The sequence below is a fragment of the Neomonachus schauinslandi genome, chromosome 13, assembly GCF_002201575.2.
Source record: "Neomonachus schauinslandi chromosome 13, ASM220157v2, whole genome shotgun sequence".
NCBI classification, from domain to species: domain Eukaryota; kingdom Metazoa; phylum Chordata; class Mammalia; order Carnivora; family Phocidae; genus Neomonachus; species Neomonachus schauinslandi.
This window is the reverse complement of record NC_058415.1, coordinates 58,742,319-58,759,971: the sequence shown is the minus strand read 5'-3', so window position 1 is coordinate 58,759,971 and position 17,653 is coordinate 58,742,319. Positions and strand designations below refer to the sequence as shown.

Genomic DNA, 17,653 nt, shown 5'->3' with positions numbered 1-17,653 from the left:
GCAGACTCCTCGCTGAGCGTGGAGCCTGATGCAGGGCTTGATCCCAGGACCCCGGGATCACAACCTGAGTCAAAGTCAGATGCTCAAGAGACTGAGCCACCCAGGAGCCCCTCAACCCCATTTTAGACACCAGCCTGCTCCAGCAAGTGGATGCATCCTCTCCACAGCAGAGCACATAACACCTTTTGGGAGGGTGAAGATGAAGGGGTTCCATCAGGCCTCTTCCCACACAGACCCTCAGGACTCAGGTGTGGTTTAGAACTCTGGTTTCTCCTCCACACTGTGCCTGGCACATAGTAGGCCTAAACCCCAAGTATAGAGAGATCTGCCTTTTGCCAATAGAAAGTTCCAAAACAAAGCTTTGACCAACTTGCATGTATCAACTTTTAAGAATATAGATGGGATAGTCAAAGGTCTGCCTATTTAATAAATTTAAAACTTTAATTTCACATAAAGTAATGTATATAAAATATATTAGTATACCAGTGTAGTAATTATAAGTCATATGTTAATTGAAACTTAACATACTAACATAAAGTCTCATATTAATTGGAAGGATATTTAGAAACATTGCCTTTTTTCATGCTCACATGGAATCCAGGAAACAATGATACTCATCCTCTTCACATGCCTCTTTGACATTGGTATCTTTGTCATCACCAGAGCCACTTCACAAGTCACCTAACACCACTTTCCAGAGCACATCACCTTCACTTCCATCCGAATCATTTAAGTTACAGGATGTTTTGCATCCGTGGATGATGCTGTCACTGGAAATTACACTCCTAGCCCCAAGTATCCATTCTCTATTCATGAGCTCTGCAAAGGAAACACTTAGTGTATTGTTTTTTAAAGTGATCTTTAAAAGGCTTGTTTATAACACCCAACACTTGCAATTATATGGAAAAATGACTAAATCTCTGCTTAGTGTTTCTGTCTCCATTTTTACTCCAGGAAGTGACCTTTATAAGCACTGGAAGCCTAGCACTGATTGAAGTTATTGGGGATGAATATGTCATCCCCAAACAGTGCTTTTGGGTCAAAATTAAATGAGAACAAGCCCCATAACATGAGAAGCTTAGGAAGGACTTGAACAGAAAGTAAATCTCCCTTTTCTGAGAGATGATAATGGGTGAGTGGCTGGGTGGATGAACAGTGCGATACTGGAGTCTTTAGAATTCAAGACACCCCCCCCCAAGGTTGGGGCTCAATAGGGGCTACCCTCCAGGTCCCTAGTTTCTTTCACTGGAATCTCCTCCAACTAACCCACCAGCATGATGGGTTCCAGTTTGGGCAGAGGGAGATGGGTGGCAGGGCTGTAATTCCAACACTGCCCAAAGCCAGAGAAAGGAAGTCATGTTAACCACGTCCCTCCTCTGTACACACAGAGGACTGCAGCCTTCTCCTCCAATACCCTACTGTCTCCCAGCCAGGTTGTGAGGTGGGTGTTTACCCACATTTAGCCAATAGAAAATAGAAACTCTAGGCATTTTTCAACTGCATTTATAGAGACACAGAAACTTGTCTTGCCAATAGTTAATCTCCCAAGTGGTTACAAATGTCTGCCCAGTGGCTCAGAACGAGAAATCCCAGGTTGAAAACTTTGTCCTTCCACTTAGAAGATATATGACAAGTTGTGATTCATTTAATCTTCTGTTCTTACCTATTAAATGGAGGTGATAATATCTACCTCATAGTTATTGTGAGGATTCAAATAATGGTACCCAGCCCAGAATCTGGGACATCATCATAAGCTCTGACTGTAAGAACCTGGAGCTGCCTGACTCAAGCTCTGAGGATAGAGAGGGTAATACAAAAAGAGAACCAGTTGCTCCTGGGAAAGACACAGCTTTCCCTGGACGGCAAGCAGCCGCAATGCTTATCTCTTGTGAAATGTCAAGAAAGACAGTACCCTGGGCCCCCAGCCACACACAGCACCAGTGATTCTAGCATGGTCTTGGTGTGTGACAAGCATCTTAAAATCCACGTTTGTGGCTTGGTTCTCTTATTACAAAAATGATACAGTTCATTATACAGTGGAGCAAAAAGAAAATTACAATCAACTCTAATTCCCAAAGATAACATCAGTTAGTACTTTGGTATACATCCTTCCAATTCTTTTTTGTTTGTTGGTTGGTTGTTTTGTTTGCTTGCTCTTCCTCTTCTAATTGCAAACAAAGGAGCATACTCTCCGTATCATTTTGTCACTTGCTTTCTCACCCTGTGGACGTCTTTCTGCACATTAACTATTATTTCACAACATTTTAATGATTACATAATGCTTTTTTTTTTTTTTTTTTTTGAGCTCGAGTAGTGTAATGTTAACATCCAAGAAAGTAAAATCACCTCTGCAGCAGGTCATTAACAACTAGTAACACATAGAGGTCAATGGCACCAGTGCTTAAAAAAATTATCAATACAACTGAGGACCCCTCCCCTGGAGGATAGGGAGCTGTATCCACACTACCAGCAATAGTCCCCCCATGAAATGCAAGCAGCCACATCCACCCTCCTTCAAGGGGTAGAACCACTATATTTGTCATGTAGGTCAGCTACATTGTCACTGGAGACGGATCCAGCCATCCTCCCGGACATGGTAGAGGTTGACTGCACCTCCTGAGTAGGCATCTCTATAGGTGGCTTGGTAGATGGCTCGACGGGCCAGATCATAGGCCTGTTCCACCTCTAGGTCATAGGAGTAACCCTGATCCATGACCCCATAAGCATACACAGAGCCAGAACCTACAGAGAAGGTGGCCCCCGAGATCCAGTTTCCTTCACTGTCCACATAGTAGAGGCCAGGGCCTCTCTTATCCCAGCCACAGATCATGGTGCCCATGGACAGCCCCATGCCTTTATACTGATACACCATGTTGGCAAGCAGCTTGGAGGCAGCTGCTACCGAGATGCGTTCCTTGTTTCGAAGCTCATAGATTCGACATTGCCGAGCCAACAGCCGCTCCCAGAAGCTGCAGTCCGCTGCGCCCCCAGCCATGGTGCCCAGCAGGTAGGGATTGATCTCTATCACCTTCTTTACTGTCTGGGAGGCTATATAGGCACCGGCTATGGCCTGAGAGTCCGCTGCAACAATGACTCCATGTTGAAACTTGAAGGCCAGGGTGGTGGTTCCATGAAGCATTTCAATTCTCAGCTCCTCTGCGACACCCCAGTTGGGCATGGCCAGGCTCAGCCCATCGCTGGGACTCCCTGGACCCAGGTCCAGCAGATCTGCACGACCCCCGAGTCCGAAAAACCCGAGCCCGTTCACCAGTAGCGGCCTCTCCAACACGCTGGCCAGTGCCATGTCTAGTAAGGGCACCTACATAATGCTTTCTTAAGTGATTTGCCATGCCTTTGTTTCCAGTCCCCTTTCTTTGGAGGTTTTTGAGTAGTTTCTAATGTTTCCCATCACAGACTAAAGCCTGTTCAAATTTTACGGTGTACAAAGCACTTGTTCCCATCATTTTGGATCTTCTCATTAACTTGGAAAGAGGGCAATGCGATCATCACTCTTTCCATTTGACAGGTGAGAAAACTTGAGGCTCATGAAGAAAAAAGTGGCTTGCTCAAGGTCGCTCAGTAACTGGTAGAGCAGCTCCCAACCTGGGTCTTTTGGGCCTCTGGCCAGACCAATTTCCTGATACTCTTTTCCCCACCGCTGCCCCCATGGAGTAATGAATCCTCCAAAGGATGATTGTGTCTCTTCTGCCTCTTGTCCCCCAGGAACATCTGGCCTTAGAAGGACCCCTTAACCCAAACCAGAAACCCTGGCCTCCCAATCTGAGTAGTTCCTCAAATACTCTCTAACCCATCACCTAGTTTTATTTTGATTGTTGTTATCACGATTTATTATTTTCTTGTTTATTTACTTGTCTTTTATATAGTCCAGTGATTCTCAGCAGGGCAAAACCAACCCCCAGTGAGGAAAGGCATGGGTTGTCTTGCAAACTTACAACATCTGAATTTTAACCAGACATCTGTGTGGGTCAAAAAACGTTTATAGTCCTCTCAATCTAGACTCAAACTCACAAAGGACAGCATGCTTGGTTTTAATTTACACTGACTTTCCCAGGAATGCAACCATTATTGAAACACAAAGATTATTTTACTTCCTTCAATTCGGAGTTTTCTCATTTCAGAAAATGACATCACCCACGGTGGCACCGTTCATGGTATCTGAGTCTTGTATCTGTCTGCACTTGGAGCTTTCACATTCCAAGCAATTCTAAGTATATTGACCAATATCTTTTTTTTTTAGCCCTATTTTATAATATAATACATTATATTATATATATATTATATAATATAATATATTATAATATATTAATAATATATTAATATTAATAATATATTAATAATAATATATATATAATATATATAATATATTATATTATATATATAATATATATATATGACAATATAAATTGTCAACGAGAAAGAGAAAAAGTCGTCAACATTCAGTTGGACATTATCTCTTTTTTCTTAAATTCAAACATTCATTATAAGTAAGTATGAGCATCCGAATGTTTCATGATGCTTTCTCATGTACTTATGACCAAACATTTGAATAATGAAATACATATTATTTTATTACAATTACTTTCATTTCTTCATTAAATTACAGTGAAGATGCTATACTGATTTTTTTAATTATGCAAATAAGTGTAATGTATTATCTGTGAATTTAATTTCAGGATGATAAAGGAGCCATTCAAAAGATTTGAGTTACAAAGGGGCCTTTGGGTCTGATTGTATTGCGAATTGTATTGTATTCGTGTGGTCTGTCTGACTCCCCCTCTGACAGATCAGCTCCATGAAGGCAGGGCCTGGTCTGACTGAATCTCCACTCTGGCCCCCAGCACCCAGACCAGTTGAGTAAAGCAATGATAGAGGCATTTTGGGCATTGTAAAAAAAAAAAAAAAACACAAAACAAAACAAAAACTGGGGTCAGGGAGAAATTTATGGGCAGAGTTCAGCCTTCAACAAGTTGATTAGGTAACATTTCTGAAATTCCTTTTCTCCAAGTACCAATTGGGGTAGGAACCCTGACATGCCTGGATACTAAGAAGGTTCAAAGAGATCAAAGATCTGAAGACTCCTCGTACAGTGCCTGGCCCAGGGGAGGGCTAAGTAATTGATTGCTGTTACTGTTTTTGTTGTCCTTAGATTTCTCAGGCAGTAATCCATAAGTCTCTTGCCCCCTTCTCTGTTCAAAATCTGGCAGTTGTTATTAATACACTTTCCTAAGAACCTCCTATTCCCATTTATTCCCTCCCACCTCCCCAACCCCAGGCCGAGTTCCCTTCAATAATCTCAGTCTAATTGGAATTGGGACTGTCAGGATGACTTTCTTGTCCCCTCCCCAATTCTCACCTTGGTCCCGTCTCTGACAGATGCCACCATCCCCATGGCTCCAGGCAGAAGCCACAGGAGCAGGAAGGTGCCGTGCTGGCCAGACTCCCCGCAGGTGCCATGGCGGGGCAGGTCCAGTGCCCCAGACTTCAGCTGCCACGTGGGCAGTGGACCTGGCACCCCTGCCAATTCTCCATGATGAAACGCCGCCGCCCTGGGGGAGCCATCTCCAGCCTTCCACGGTGGCTCAGCGGCAGGTTTATCACACTCGCTGAGAGAAGACATAATCAATTCCCCAGCTGGCACTTTGTGCTGAATACCCACTTTTTCAGCTTGATAGCAGGACTAAATTAGTTATTTAGCAACTAGGCCCTAATTTAGAGCGAGCGAGAGCCTTGACAAGGATCATTGTTCAAGGCCATCCCCCCTTTGCCTTCAGATAGGAGGCCCACAAATCCCCAGAAGGTGATAAATAGACAATTAGAAAATAGATATATTTGGTTAGATCTACAAGGCTCCCCAGCGCTGTCAGGCTCACAATGAAGGGGGCCGGGGTAAATTGGTGGCCAATGAACGCCAGCTGCATGGCCATCCGTCCTGCAGACACTCAGCCATATGTGGCCATTTACAGGCCGTCCTGAAGAATAGATCGGACCGATAAGACCAGAGGGAACTAAAAATACTTGACAAAGTTGGCTGCTCTTCATTTAACAAGAATAAAATATCTAATGGGGTGTAATGGAGGCCATCAATCACCTACTGCCAGACCCGGCGTAATACCACACTTTTAACTATTAATGCAACTTTTTTTTCCTCTAATAAGTGGGACAGGCACATCCGCTTTGTACACAGGGTGGATGTTTGGGGAGTGGAGATGAATGGGAGATGCTGGAGGCAGAGGATGAATTTTGGCTTAAAAATAGAAAAGGATGATGGGAATGTAAAATGGGACAGCCACTAGGGACACAGTATGGCGGGTCCTCAAAAAGCTAAATAGAATTACCACACGATCCAGCAATTCCACTCCTAGGCATATACCCAAAAGAACTGAAAGCTGGGACTCTTAATAGGATGTACACATGTTCACAGCAGCATTATTCACAATAGCCAAAAGATGGAAGCAACCCAAGGGTCCATCAATGGCTGAATGGATAAACAAAATGTGGTGTGTACATACAATAGAATATTATTCAGTCTTAAAAAGGAAGGATATCCTGATACATGCTGTAACATGCATGGACCTTGAGAACATGATGCTAAGTGAAATAAGCCAGATACAAAAAGATAAATATTGTATGATTCCTCTTATATGAGGTACCTAGAATAGGCAAATTCATAGAAAAAGAAAGTAGAATGATGGTTGCCAGGGGCTGGAGGGAGGGGAGGTCGGGAGTTAATGTTCAATGTACAGAGTTTCTGTGTGACACGATGAAAAAGTTCTGGAATTAGAAGTGATGGTTGTACAACATTGTGAATGTACTTAATGCTACTGAATCATAAACATAAAAATGGTTAAGATGATAAATTTGTTATGTTTTTATTTTATCTTCAAGAGTTTGTTTATTTGACAGAGACAGAAAGAGAGCGAGAGAGAACACAAGCAGGCGGAATGGCAGAGGGAGAAGGAGAAGCAGGCTCCCCGCTGAGCAGGGAGCCCAATGAGGGGCTCGATCCCAGGACCCTGAGATCATGATCTGAACCGAAGGCAGATACTTAACCAACTGAGCCACCCAGGTGCTCCATGTTTTTATTTTATTTATTTTATTATTATTTTTTTAAAGATGTTTATTCATTTATTTGACAGGGAGAGACACAGCGAGAGGGGGAACACAAGCAGGGGAGGTGGGAGAGGGAGAAGCAGGCTTCCCACTGAGCAGGGAGCCCGATGTGGGGCTCGATCCCAGGACCCTGGGATCATGACCTGAGCCAAAGGCAGACGCTTAACCATCTGAGCCACCCAGGCGCCCCCCCCATGTTTTTATTTTAAATAGGAATAGGAGAGCAGGAGAAACGTTCCAATTTGGCTGAAGAACAGAAAAGTACTGTGGATTCAGTTAATCTAGGAACATTAAAAAAATAATAAGTCGCCCAGAAGACTGATCTTCTCTTGGGCAAATCATGCTTTCTTGGGGTCTCGGTTTCCCTGTCAATAGATGATAGATAACAACCCTTGACCCCTCTACCTCCCAGAGCAATTTGTGAGGCCCCAGTGAAATGAAGGGGAAGGACATGGGCACCCTTTGTAAACCATTAAGCACTGTTGTCTAATTTGTCAGTCCATACCTGTTTCCAGCTAATAAACATTTCAAGAAACCTACTAAAGGAACTCCATCCATATGGACTGAGCCATCAATCTGAAAGACCCCACGGATAGGAAAGTCGGGTCCCCACAGATGGAGACCAGACCCTGTCCTCAACCCACCACCCACTTGGGGAGGCTCCTCCTTGGCCACTGCTGGTTTCATGCATTATTCAGTCACCAGAGTCACCCTACAGCGGCCCTGATAATGTCCTTCACACAGTCTGAGTGTCTCCAGGTAGGGCAGATAAGGAACAAGGAGCGAAATGACTTTGAACACACCTGCAGAGTGCAGATGAGCCAGGTGCTGTGGCAGCATGGGACTGAGTGCTCTTTGCAGGGAAGGCAGGAGAGGTCTGGGTGTTCGAGGGGATGATGATGGCTGCAGAATGATGGCCATCAGATTTCATGGTAATGCCTGTGGTTTGGCTTCTTTGTAGGCTTTTACCTCCCCCCATCTCCAACTGCATATTTTGGGTTTATTGAAAAGATTCCATTTCAGTTTTTAAAGCACATTTACGCCTCCTGACTCATTTGATCCTCAAAACCACTTTGTACGTAAATACAAGTCCATTGGCAAGACAGATCATATATACTCATGATAACAAATTACAAGTTTTTGCAATTGAGGTATCTATACATTACAGGAGGAAGATAGGATATATTTATACAGGATAAATGCCAAAATAGGTCAGGAAATATACATGTGTATCTTCTGTCCTAGTTTGGATGGATGAGATGTCTTCCCTGAGGAAGTGAAGTTAAAGCCTTGATGAAGGATGAGCAGTGTGTATCTGGAAACTCTGCTGAGTACTCTGAGAAATTTAAAGATGAAGACCCTATCTTTAAGAAACTTCAATCTAACAGGGCAGTGTTTCCTGGAGAGTTCCACAGAATACTGGATGCACAAGTTCCTGGTTTATATAAAAGGTTCTATGGTCAAATACATCTTGGGAACACTGGGTTGGATAGGTAAACTGTTCTCTTTGCTGTAGAACTTGTTAGCAATTTTTATATGCCAAGGTGCTCTGGCAATCTCCATAGACATTCTCTTTTCCAATCAAGACAAACCTTTGTAAGTAACATCTTAAAATGCAAGCAGAAGTGCTCTGTCAGAAACCCTATCAATTTATGGAGGGCAAGAGACCTGCCCAAGGACACACAGCTCATTAATGATAGAATCTAGACTCTATTGACCTTCCCACCAGCCTTTCTTCTCCCCCATCAGATTCCCTGCATGATGGAGGTTGTAGATGCAAGATAACCATTCTTCCAGCCTCCTTTATAGCTATGGATGGCCATATAGCCCATTTCTGCTAATGAGATGTTAGAATTCTGCTTGAAGGCTTGTGAGAAGGACTTTGCTCCTGATATAAAGAGAGACTGAATAAGAGGAGTTCTCTCACTGCCATCCCTTCCTACTTCCGGACTCTGTTGACAGAAGGCATGGTATCTGGGCTGCTGCAGTCATCTTGTGACCATGAAGGGAGACAACACCAACACCATGAGTTGAGTAAAGCATCAAGCAGGTGGGAATAGCTATAGCCCTTGATTACAACATTACGCTGCTGGACCAACTCTGTGACCATCCACCTCTGGACTTCTTGCCACGAATACCCACTTTAATGAGGGAGGGTATTGTGTTACTTGCAGCCAAAAAATATCCTTACTAATTCAATTCTCAAGCCTGGTTATCCACCTTGGACTTTTTAAATGCATTTTTATTTTTATTCTTTTTTTAAGATTTTATTTGAGAGAGCGAGAGCAAGCAGGGAGGGGCAGAGAGAAGAGAAAGAATCTGAAGCAGACTCCGCACTGAGTGCAGAGCCAGATGCAGGGCTCGATCATGACCTGAGCCAAAACCAAGAGTTGGATACTTAAGCGACTGAGCCACCCAGGTGACCCTAAATACATTTTCATTTTTTTAAAGATTTTATTTATTTATTTGAGAGAGGGAGAATGAGAGAGAGAGAGAGAGCATAAGAGGTGGGAGGGTCAGAGGGAGAAGCAGACTCCCCACTGAGCAGGGAGCCCGATGTGGGACTCGATCCTGGGGCTCCAGGATCATGACTTGAGCCAAAGGCAGTCGCTTAACCAACTGAGCCAAACAGGCACCCCCTAAATGCATTTTTAAGTAGAATATCTCCCTGTTTAGCATTTCCCTGCTAGAATGCCCCTCAGAATAGGAATGACCAAATATCATAGAATATACATATCTTTCAATATAATATTTAAGCCAATATTCACAAAGGAAAAAATTTTCATTCATTAAAAAATATATCACAAAAACTGTGACATTGTGTTTGAGAAAAGCCTCAAGTTTCTTCCAACTATAATTGGTAGACCATCAGAATCGAACAAAATTTGAACAGCGCATCAGGAAACAATAAAAAGGAAGTGTGTCTCAGATGGGGCTAGTCCTAAAAGAAGCTTTGTCACTGCGCACAAATGACCATTAAAAACCTATGTATCATTTAATGACAGGAAGGAATGTTGTAAGCGTTTTTATATCCTAATGTGGTAATTTGTAACTTAAGTTTATAAAGGAATTTGACTGTCTCAGTAAAATTTAGTTGAGGGATTTGGGTTGCATTTAATACATTGTAATTTTTTCCTATTTAAAATAATAAAAATTGGGGGTGCCTGGGTGGCTCAGTCCTTAAGCGTCTGCCTTCAGCTCAGGTCATGATCCCAGGGTCCTGGGATTGAGCCCCACATCGGGCTCCCTGCTTGACAGGAAGCCTGCTTCTCCCTCTCCTGCTCCCCCTGCTTGTGTTCCCTCTCTCGCTGTCTTTCTCTGTCAAAAAATAAATAAAATCTTTAAAAAATAAATAAATAAAATAAAATAATAAAAATTGGCTCCCAGCTAGCACGTGTATGCAAAATGTCTGGTTTTTCAGGAATGGATTACTCAAAGTACAGATGCCTGTAATTTTATGTGGCAGGAAAACTGGATTTGAATTGTTTTAGAAATGCCTTCACTGAACTACAAATCAATACTCCTCTTATATTAAGAATCAATATGATAATTGGTTGTATAAAGAGTTTCTGTATCTTCTGCTGAACAGCGATTAGTCATTTGTTCTCTGTAAGGTTCTACACCACTAACCCACAAGCCTGGCTGTGCATCAAACCCACCTGAGGAGCTTTTAAAAAAAATATTGATGCACACATCCCATCCTAGACAAGTTAAACAGAATCTCCAGAGGCCAGATAATTCTTAAGTGTACTCAAGTTTGAGAACTACTGCTCCAAACAACAAATTCCTCCAAGAACTTAGGAACAGGAAGACATTGATATGACAACAAGATGTATGAAACCTACCAATTTCCTTTTTATCCTGGCTACCTGGAAGCTCAACCAAACTTATAGTAACTCTCTTGCACCTGGTTCTTACGTCAGTTAACTCTCCCCATTATCCAGATGTCCAGATACCACTTCTTTTATCTATAATTCACATGTATTACAATAAAATCCCAAATCTTCTGTGTTCTACCAACCACTCTGACCAGCCATTCTAGCATACACGACCACACACACACACACATCAGGATTTAGCCTACTCCATGTAGCTACATCTCCTGCTTTTGACTTTAATCTTTTTTTCCCCTCCAGAAGTTTTTGATTGCCTTAAACATGTTCTACAGTGGTTAAAACGTTGACTAATCCAATTTTCTATGAACCAGGGCTATCAAATATTAATATCAACCTACTTCCTATGGCTAAAATTTTTTTTACATTGGGAACAAAATATATGGCCTCATTTATGCCTGAGTTCATCAACCAGTTAAAATTTTTTGTGTTGTTCTTTTCATCAGCTCTGACAAAGTGATACAGAATTAGATACCCTATGAACTGTTTCTTTGCTCTAATGTGTGAGCTGCGCTTCACTAGAGGGAATAAAATAATCCACTGTCATTTCTGTTTTTATCATATTCATTTTTGGCAGAGAATTTATTCACTCTTCTCTATATAGTTATTTATGTGCTACAATCTTGCATTCTTGCATTCCCCAGAGAACGCACCATTAAAACTCTTAATGTGACACCTCATATTTTTAGTAGACTAGAAAATAGTTACAATTTTAATTTAAATTGAAATGACTATGTAATAGCTGGACAAATCAGTTTGAGATCCCCAGAGCTCTTAATTGTAATTCTCCATTGTTTTCTATGCATAAATTTCTTTTCCAAAGTGCTCATTCTGAAATACTCACTCATTTTTTTTTCAGCTGTTCCATGCTCATTCCAAACTCACTTATTTAATAATTTTCTATGGTTAACAACTTCATGATTAAACTTTAATGTTAAATATAAATGGTTGAAATAATAAGCATATTAGAGTGTTTTAAAAAGAAAGAGGACTGGACATTTAAGAAATGATGAATTTAAGTATCATGTATAAGAGAGATTCAGTCTGGCCAAGAACAAAGTAGAGACCTGGATTTTGATAGCGTAAATGTATCTATATTAGAAATACCTATGGTAGATATGAATGTCCAAGTCTGTTCCAAGCAATGGGCAGAGGACCCTTAACATGATGGGACTCAGGGCTAGACACAGCGATGAGAGTCTCTAGCCTACTTATTTTACAAATAAGGAACATAAAGAGCAGAAAAAGGGATCCTTTTTTCAAAATCAAATGATTTCTTCGCCAAGACCAGGCTAAGAGAAGAATTGGAGGTGAACTAAAAGAAGGAGGAAAGACTCCACTGAAGGCAGGTGGCCTCTTTTTCAGAATCCTCATGTCCAGCAACAAGATGTCAGATCGAGCAGTAAACGATATGCTAGCCTTCCATGACCCGTTTGCTGAGGCTGTGTTTCACAGCATCTGATTCTCATCTTGATTTAAAAACAGTAACAAAAGACACCACCTGAGTTATTGTCAGATCAGATTTTATTTTAACCTGGTCTGGCAATGTTAAGAAGGTGAAAATATCTCCAAGAGGAAAGTGGTATAATGCCTCTCAAATAAGCCTTGATGGGTCTTCTCAGCTTCTTTGAACACTGTTGGAAGCAAGAATATCGATTCTTCCCCTCCATACCACATCCCCAAACCCTCAGGGGACACACACACACACACACACACACACACACACACACACACACACTAAGGGTCTAATGAAGGCAGACTGCTGAGTTGTCCCTCTACTTAATGAAGAAGATTTAAAACACCTTGAAAAGAGCCTTTGATAGGTTTTGGCAGATCTGGGGTCCAGTACTGACCTGCCACTAACTGGTCATGACTTTGGTCAAGTCCATGCACCATACTGGGCCTCAATTTCCCTATCTATAAAACGAGAGGATAGGCCTAAGGGCCCACCCTTTCCAGCTCTAATATTCTATGGCTTCTAATTCCATCCCTTAACTCCATCTTCATGTCCTTTACTTGACATTTATTGAGCATCTTCTATAGACCAGGTTCTGTGCTTGGCACTAGAATATCACAGTGGATAAGACTCTGTCCCTGCTGCCCAGGGGCTCAGTCCTCTGGAATGAGACAAACAATAGAGAATGTGGGAGTTAAGCAAATTTATCCTAAGTGTAGGATAAATATGAAATTTCTGGCATGGGCATTTAAATGACTGGTCATGCTATTGTCCAAAATGGATAAAGTGACCTTATAATGTATCATTCAAACCAGAACATTTCTGAGAGGAAAAGGGAGATTATTAATAATTATGTTGGGACAACAGGCTTAAACTGAGACTATTTCAGCAACCAGGGATGTATGGTCAACCTAAAGATGGGAACAGTGGGGAAAAAACAGTCTGAGGGGGTGTCAGTTTGGGTCTAGATATGTTGCCTTTTGGGTGCCTATGGGACATCCAAATGGAGCTGTACAGTGAAAGTGGACTGAGTAGAAGGACTTAGAGCTGAGGAGAGGTCTGGGTCAGAGATGCAGATTTGGGAGCCATCATGAGCCACAGGATAGATGAGAACATCTAGAGAAATGTGAAGAGCAGGAAGAGAAGTGGGCCAGAGTCAGAAGCCTGGAATTAACATCTAAGGGGCAGACAGAGGAAGAAGCTGAAGCATGGTTGGAAAACCAGAAGGGAATAAAATCAAAAGCAGAGAGAGTTCCAAATGGAGGAAATGGATAACAGTGTCAGGGGCCAAGAAGAGCTAACACAGTCATCGAGTTCAGCTACAAGCATGACAATGGTACCCTTAGAGACTTGACCTCTGGGCAGTTCCCTCTACAGCCACACTTCAATATCCCTAGTAAACCAAAGGATTTCTCACCTTCTCTCTTTTTTTTTTTTAAGATTTTATTTATTTGAGAGAGAGAATGAGAGAGAGAGAGCACATGAGAGGGGGGAGGGTCAGAGGAAGAAGCAGACTCCCTGCTGAGCAGGGAGCCCGATGCGGGACTCGATCCCGGGACTCCAAGATCATGACCTGAGCTGAAGGCAGTCGCTCAACCAACTGAGCCACCCAGGTGCCCTCACCTTCTCTTTAAACCTAGTCCCATCTGCATGGAGTCTATTTGTAGATCTGAGAAACAGAGATGCTGCTCAATATTTTTCTGTGCAAGTTATTTCTCTCGCTCTCTCTCTCCCTCTCCCCTACCCAACATCCTTTCTTCCTCCAACATCAGCTATTTCTCCTCATCTTTATTCCCCTCCCCATCTGCCTTCGACCTTCATCTTCATGGGTCTTACCTGTCTAGCCTCCATCCCATCACTCTTGCAGCTAAATCCACGAGCATGGAATCTGACCTTTTTGCCTCTACTTCTCAGCAATTCTCTTGTGTTCCTGAGGTCAAGCTTCTGCCCCAGCATACTCCTGCGTTCCTACTTGAAAGATCCAATGCCCCCTCTCATTCCTTAGCGTCCTTGACCTCTCAACAGCCTCCAGGACTGCTGTCTATGTCTCTTTCAAAGGCCTCCTCTCTTAACTTTGATGACTAATTGTTTCCTCTCCTGTCTCCAGCTCCTTCACCTATTCCTCAGATGTGTAGTTGACAATGGCTGAAGTTTGCCTGGGGCTTAGAGCCACTCATATAACCCTGGGGCCAGCTGGAGATGCTGGGCCATTGGAAAAGGCCATTTTCCCCTTCCTAAAGCCAGATCCTAGACTTGAGCTTTCTATCAAGAAACCCCCGGGACTCCCACTCTACAATGTAGAAATGGGATCAAGGATTCTCATATCAAGAACCTTATAGAATTATTGCCCCTTGAGGTTAGAAAGGAGCCTCAAGTGATTCATTTCAGACATCACCTAATCTTTACAATCCCTCCTCAACAGTCCCAGTTGGGGGACTCCCCTGCTGCTGCTGGAGCACTCCAGGGATAGGGGATTGGCCACTTCCTGGGCAAGCATGTTTCCTTCTTAGACAGCTAAGAAGGCCTACCTCATATCAAACCAAATCCAGCTTATTATACCCATAAATTTGGTCTTCTTTATACCCAATAGGACCACCCAGAAAAGTTCAAATCCATCTTCCATGTACCTTTAGATTTGTGAACATCCCTGTCACATCTCCTCCTCAGTCTCATCTCCTCCTGCCATTCCTCACATCACACAGCTTCAAATCTCCTCATGATCCTGACTCACTTATCCAGGTGTAACCATTTCCAATAGTGAAGGTGTGTGTGTGTGTGTGTGTGTGTGTGTGTGTAAGTGAACAAAGGGAATTTCTTCTGGTTTTCCTTTAAGTAGTTCATTTTTGCAAACATCAGGGAACAATTTCTGAGAGGCAGCATGACATATGATGACATAGGAACAAGGTTATCCAGAGCCCAGCACATCAGACAGTCCGGAAAACCCTTAAGTGAAGAATGCTTGTCTCCATGAAACCTTGATAATTTAAAAGGGACAATGACTATCTGAAGCAGTCAAGGTCTCCGTTAAATCCAGCAAAGCTAGGAGACTGGAAGGGGGGGGCTTCTCTGCAAGGGGACCCTTTGGTCTTTAGCGACATCATTATCTGTGGGTTATTATCATTACTACAAATACTAATACACTTTTATTAAGCACTGGCAATGACCCAGGGCAAGTGAGTTTAAGTTCATATTATATCCATTTTCATTATCGAGAGAAAAGAGGAGAATGAACAAAGGACTATAATGTGAAATTCTAAAGTAGGAAAAATGAAAAAAGGTTAATTAAAAAAAAAAAAAAACACAGAGTAAAGAGAAAGGCTCCAACTGTTCGTGGTCAGGAGCCATGATGGATGGTGGATCTTGTCACCCTGGACTTGTCCCCTATGATTTCTTTCCATCTCTCTCTCTCTAAAAAAAGATCCTCCTCTCAGCTAAGGACATGGCAGGGACAGGGTGGGGTGGAGAGAGGGGCAGTAGTCTTTTATCTCAAGGGCCCTTTTCAGCTCTGAAATTGTATAAATCAATATTTCCTCATTCTAATATCTAGCCCAAAACAGAATCAAATTTAACATTAAAAATACATTAAAATTTAAAAATAAAAATATTAAATCCTGAGAGATATCCCCTTCCTCAAAGGTCTTTTTTTTTGCATCTCTGACACGAAAATATCAAAGTGTATCACTCTCACCTCTGACTACACCCTGGCCTTCTGGATGGTTTAGGTCTTTTAAGACAAATGCAAGAAATTTCCCATTAACCACCAAACTTTAATTCCAAGTCTCCCTTGGAATTAAATCTTCCTGCTCTGTAACTCTGCTTGGTAATTCTAAATGTTTTTCTGTGCAAGTTATTTCTCTCCATCAAGTGAATGCCTGAGGCTTCTCAGAGTGTATAAACCAGACTGGGAATTCAGAACACCAAGCAGATCAGCAGATCAGCAGAATGAACACCTAAATATAGAGGAAGTGTTGTCCAGGCCAGTGTCCTTTGTAAGGAGTGTTGTATTTTAGGTATATACTTATGTCACATGGTGAGGTGTTTGTAGCTACTCTGTTGGAGCTACTTATCTTAGCCAAAACTTGAAACCATCACTCCTAATTATACATCAAACCTCAACATCATTTGTCGTATCAGCTAGGAGAGACCCTAAAAGAGGTTTGTATATGTTTGCATGTGTGTGTTATGTTTATAGAAACAAACCCAGAGATGGCCAGTAACTTACCCAAGGTCATAAACAGAATCAGCTTGGGAGTCCAAAGGCCTGAGTCCCAGAATCCAGCACTCTTCCTGCTCAAGTGCACAGTCTTTCTGATAGTGATACAAAAAGCTACAGCTGGACTTAGCTAAGTCTTCACAGTGCATTAAAGTAGGAATAAGAGGTCATACCCTAGACCCTTTTTCTCATATGCTATGAGAAACAGTTGCCTCTTGGAAAGTTGGCTTAGAGGATCACGTGGAAAAGTGACCCCCCCCCCCAAACCCCATGTGTGAACTTCAATGCATCTTGTTGCTGCCCAAGAGACCCTAAGCACCCTGATGGCAGGAAAATACATGTATTCTTTCCCATATCTCACCTAGCACCAACATGAAGTTCTAATTCAACAAGTGTTGACTGAGTAACTGAACTAAATGAAGTTAAAAGTAAGTCAAGAATGAACACATATTCAACAAATGGCCTTGTGTCAACTGGCTAATCATTTGGGGGCATTAGGTTTAGTAGTGGAAGGACTGGGCATACATGTAAGATTTGTGTCTTGACAAGACCACTCGACATAGAGCCCAGTTAGAAGGATACTATGAAGCTCATCTTCTGGGCTGACTTTGGACAGACCCAGTATCATGAGTGCACACATATTCTGACAATTCTTAAAACTTCCCCCTGAAGAGGGCACTGTTTTTTCTGTTTAACAGCTGAGAACCTGAAGCTTTCAAAAGCCAAGCAAGTGGGGCACCTGTGTGGCTCAGTCATTAAGCGTCTGCCTTCGGCTCAGGTCACGATCCCAGGGTCCTGGGATCAAGCCCCGCATCGGGCTCCCTGCTCAGCAGGGAGCCTGCTTCTCCTTCTCCCTCTGTCTACCACTCTGCCTACTTGTGCTCTCTCTGTCAAATAAATAAATAAAATCTTTAAAAAAAAAAAAGCCAAGCAAGTGCCCAAAGTCTCTCTGCTCAGACA

General features: G+C 42.4%; 1 protein-coding gene across 1 annotated transcript; it reads right to left on the bottom strand.

Moving 5' to 3' along the window:
- Window positions 1-2,560: 2,560 nt before the first annotated feature.
- Window positions 2,561-3,304, bottom strand: LOC110581759 (proteasome subunit beta type-5-like). The gene has a single exon (XM_044920656.1). It carries the CDS (start codon window positions 3,302-3,304, stop codon window positions 2,561-2,563), a length of 744 nt encoding a protein of 247 aa, XP_044776591.1.
- Between the last annotated feature and the right edge of the window lie 14,349 nt (window positions 3,305-17,653).

What these genes read in the sequence shown, in the direction of transcription:
- LOC110581759 (XM_044920656.1), bottom strand. Translation starts at nt 3,304, where the DNA reads ATGGCACTGGCCAGCGTGTTGGAGAGGCCGCTACTGGTGAACGGGCTC.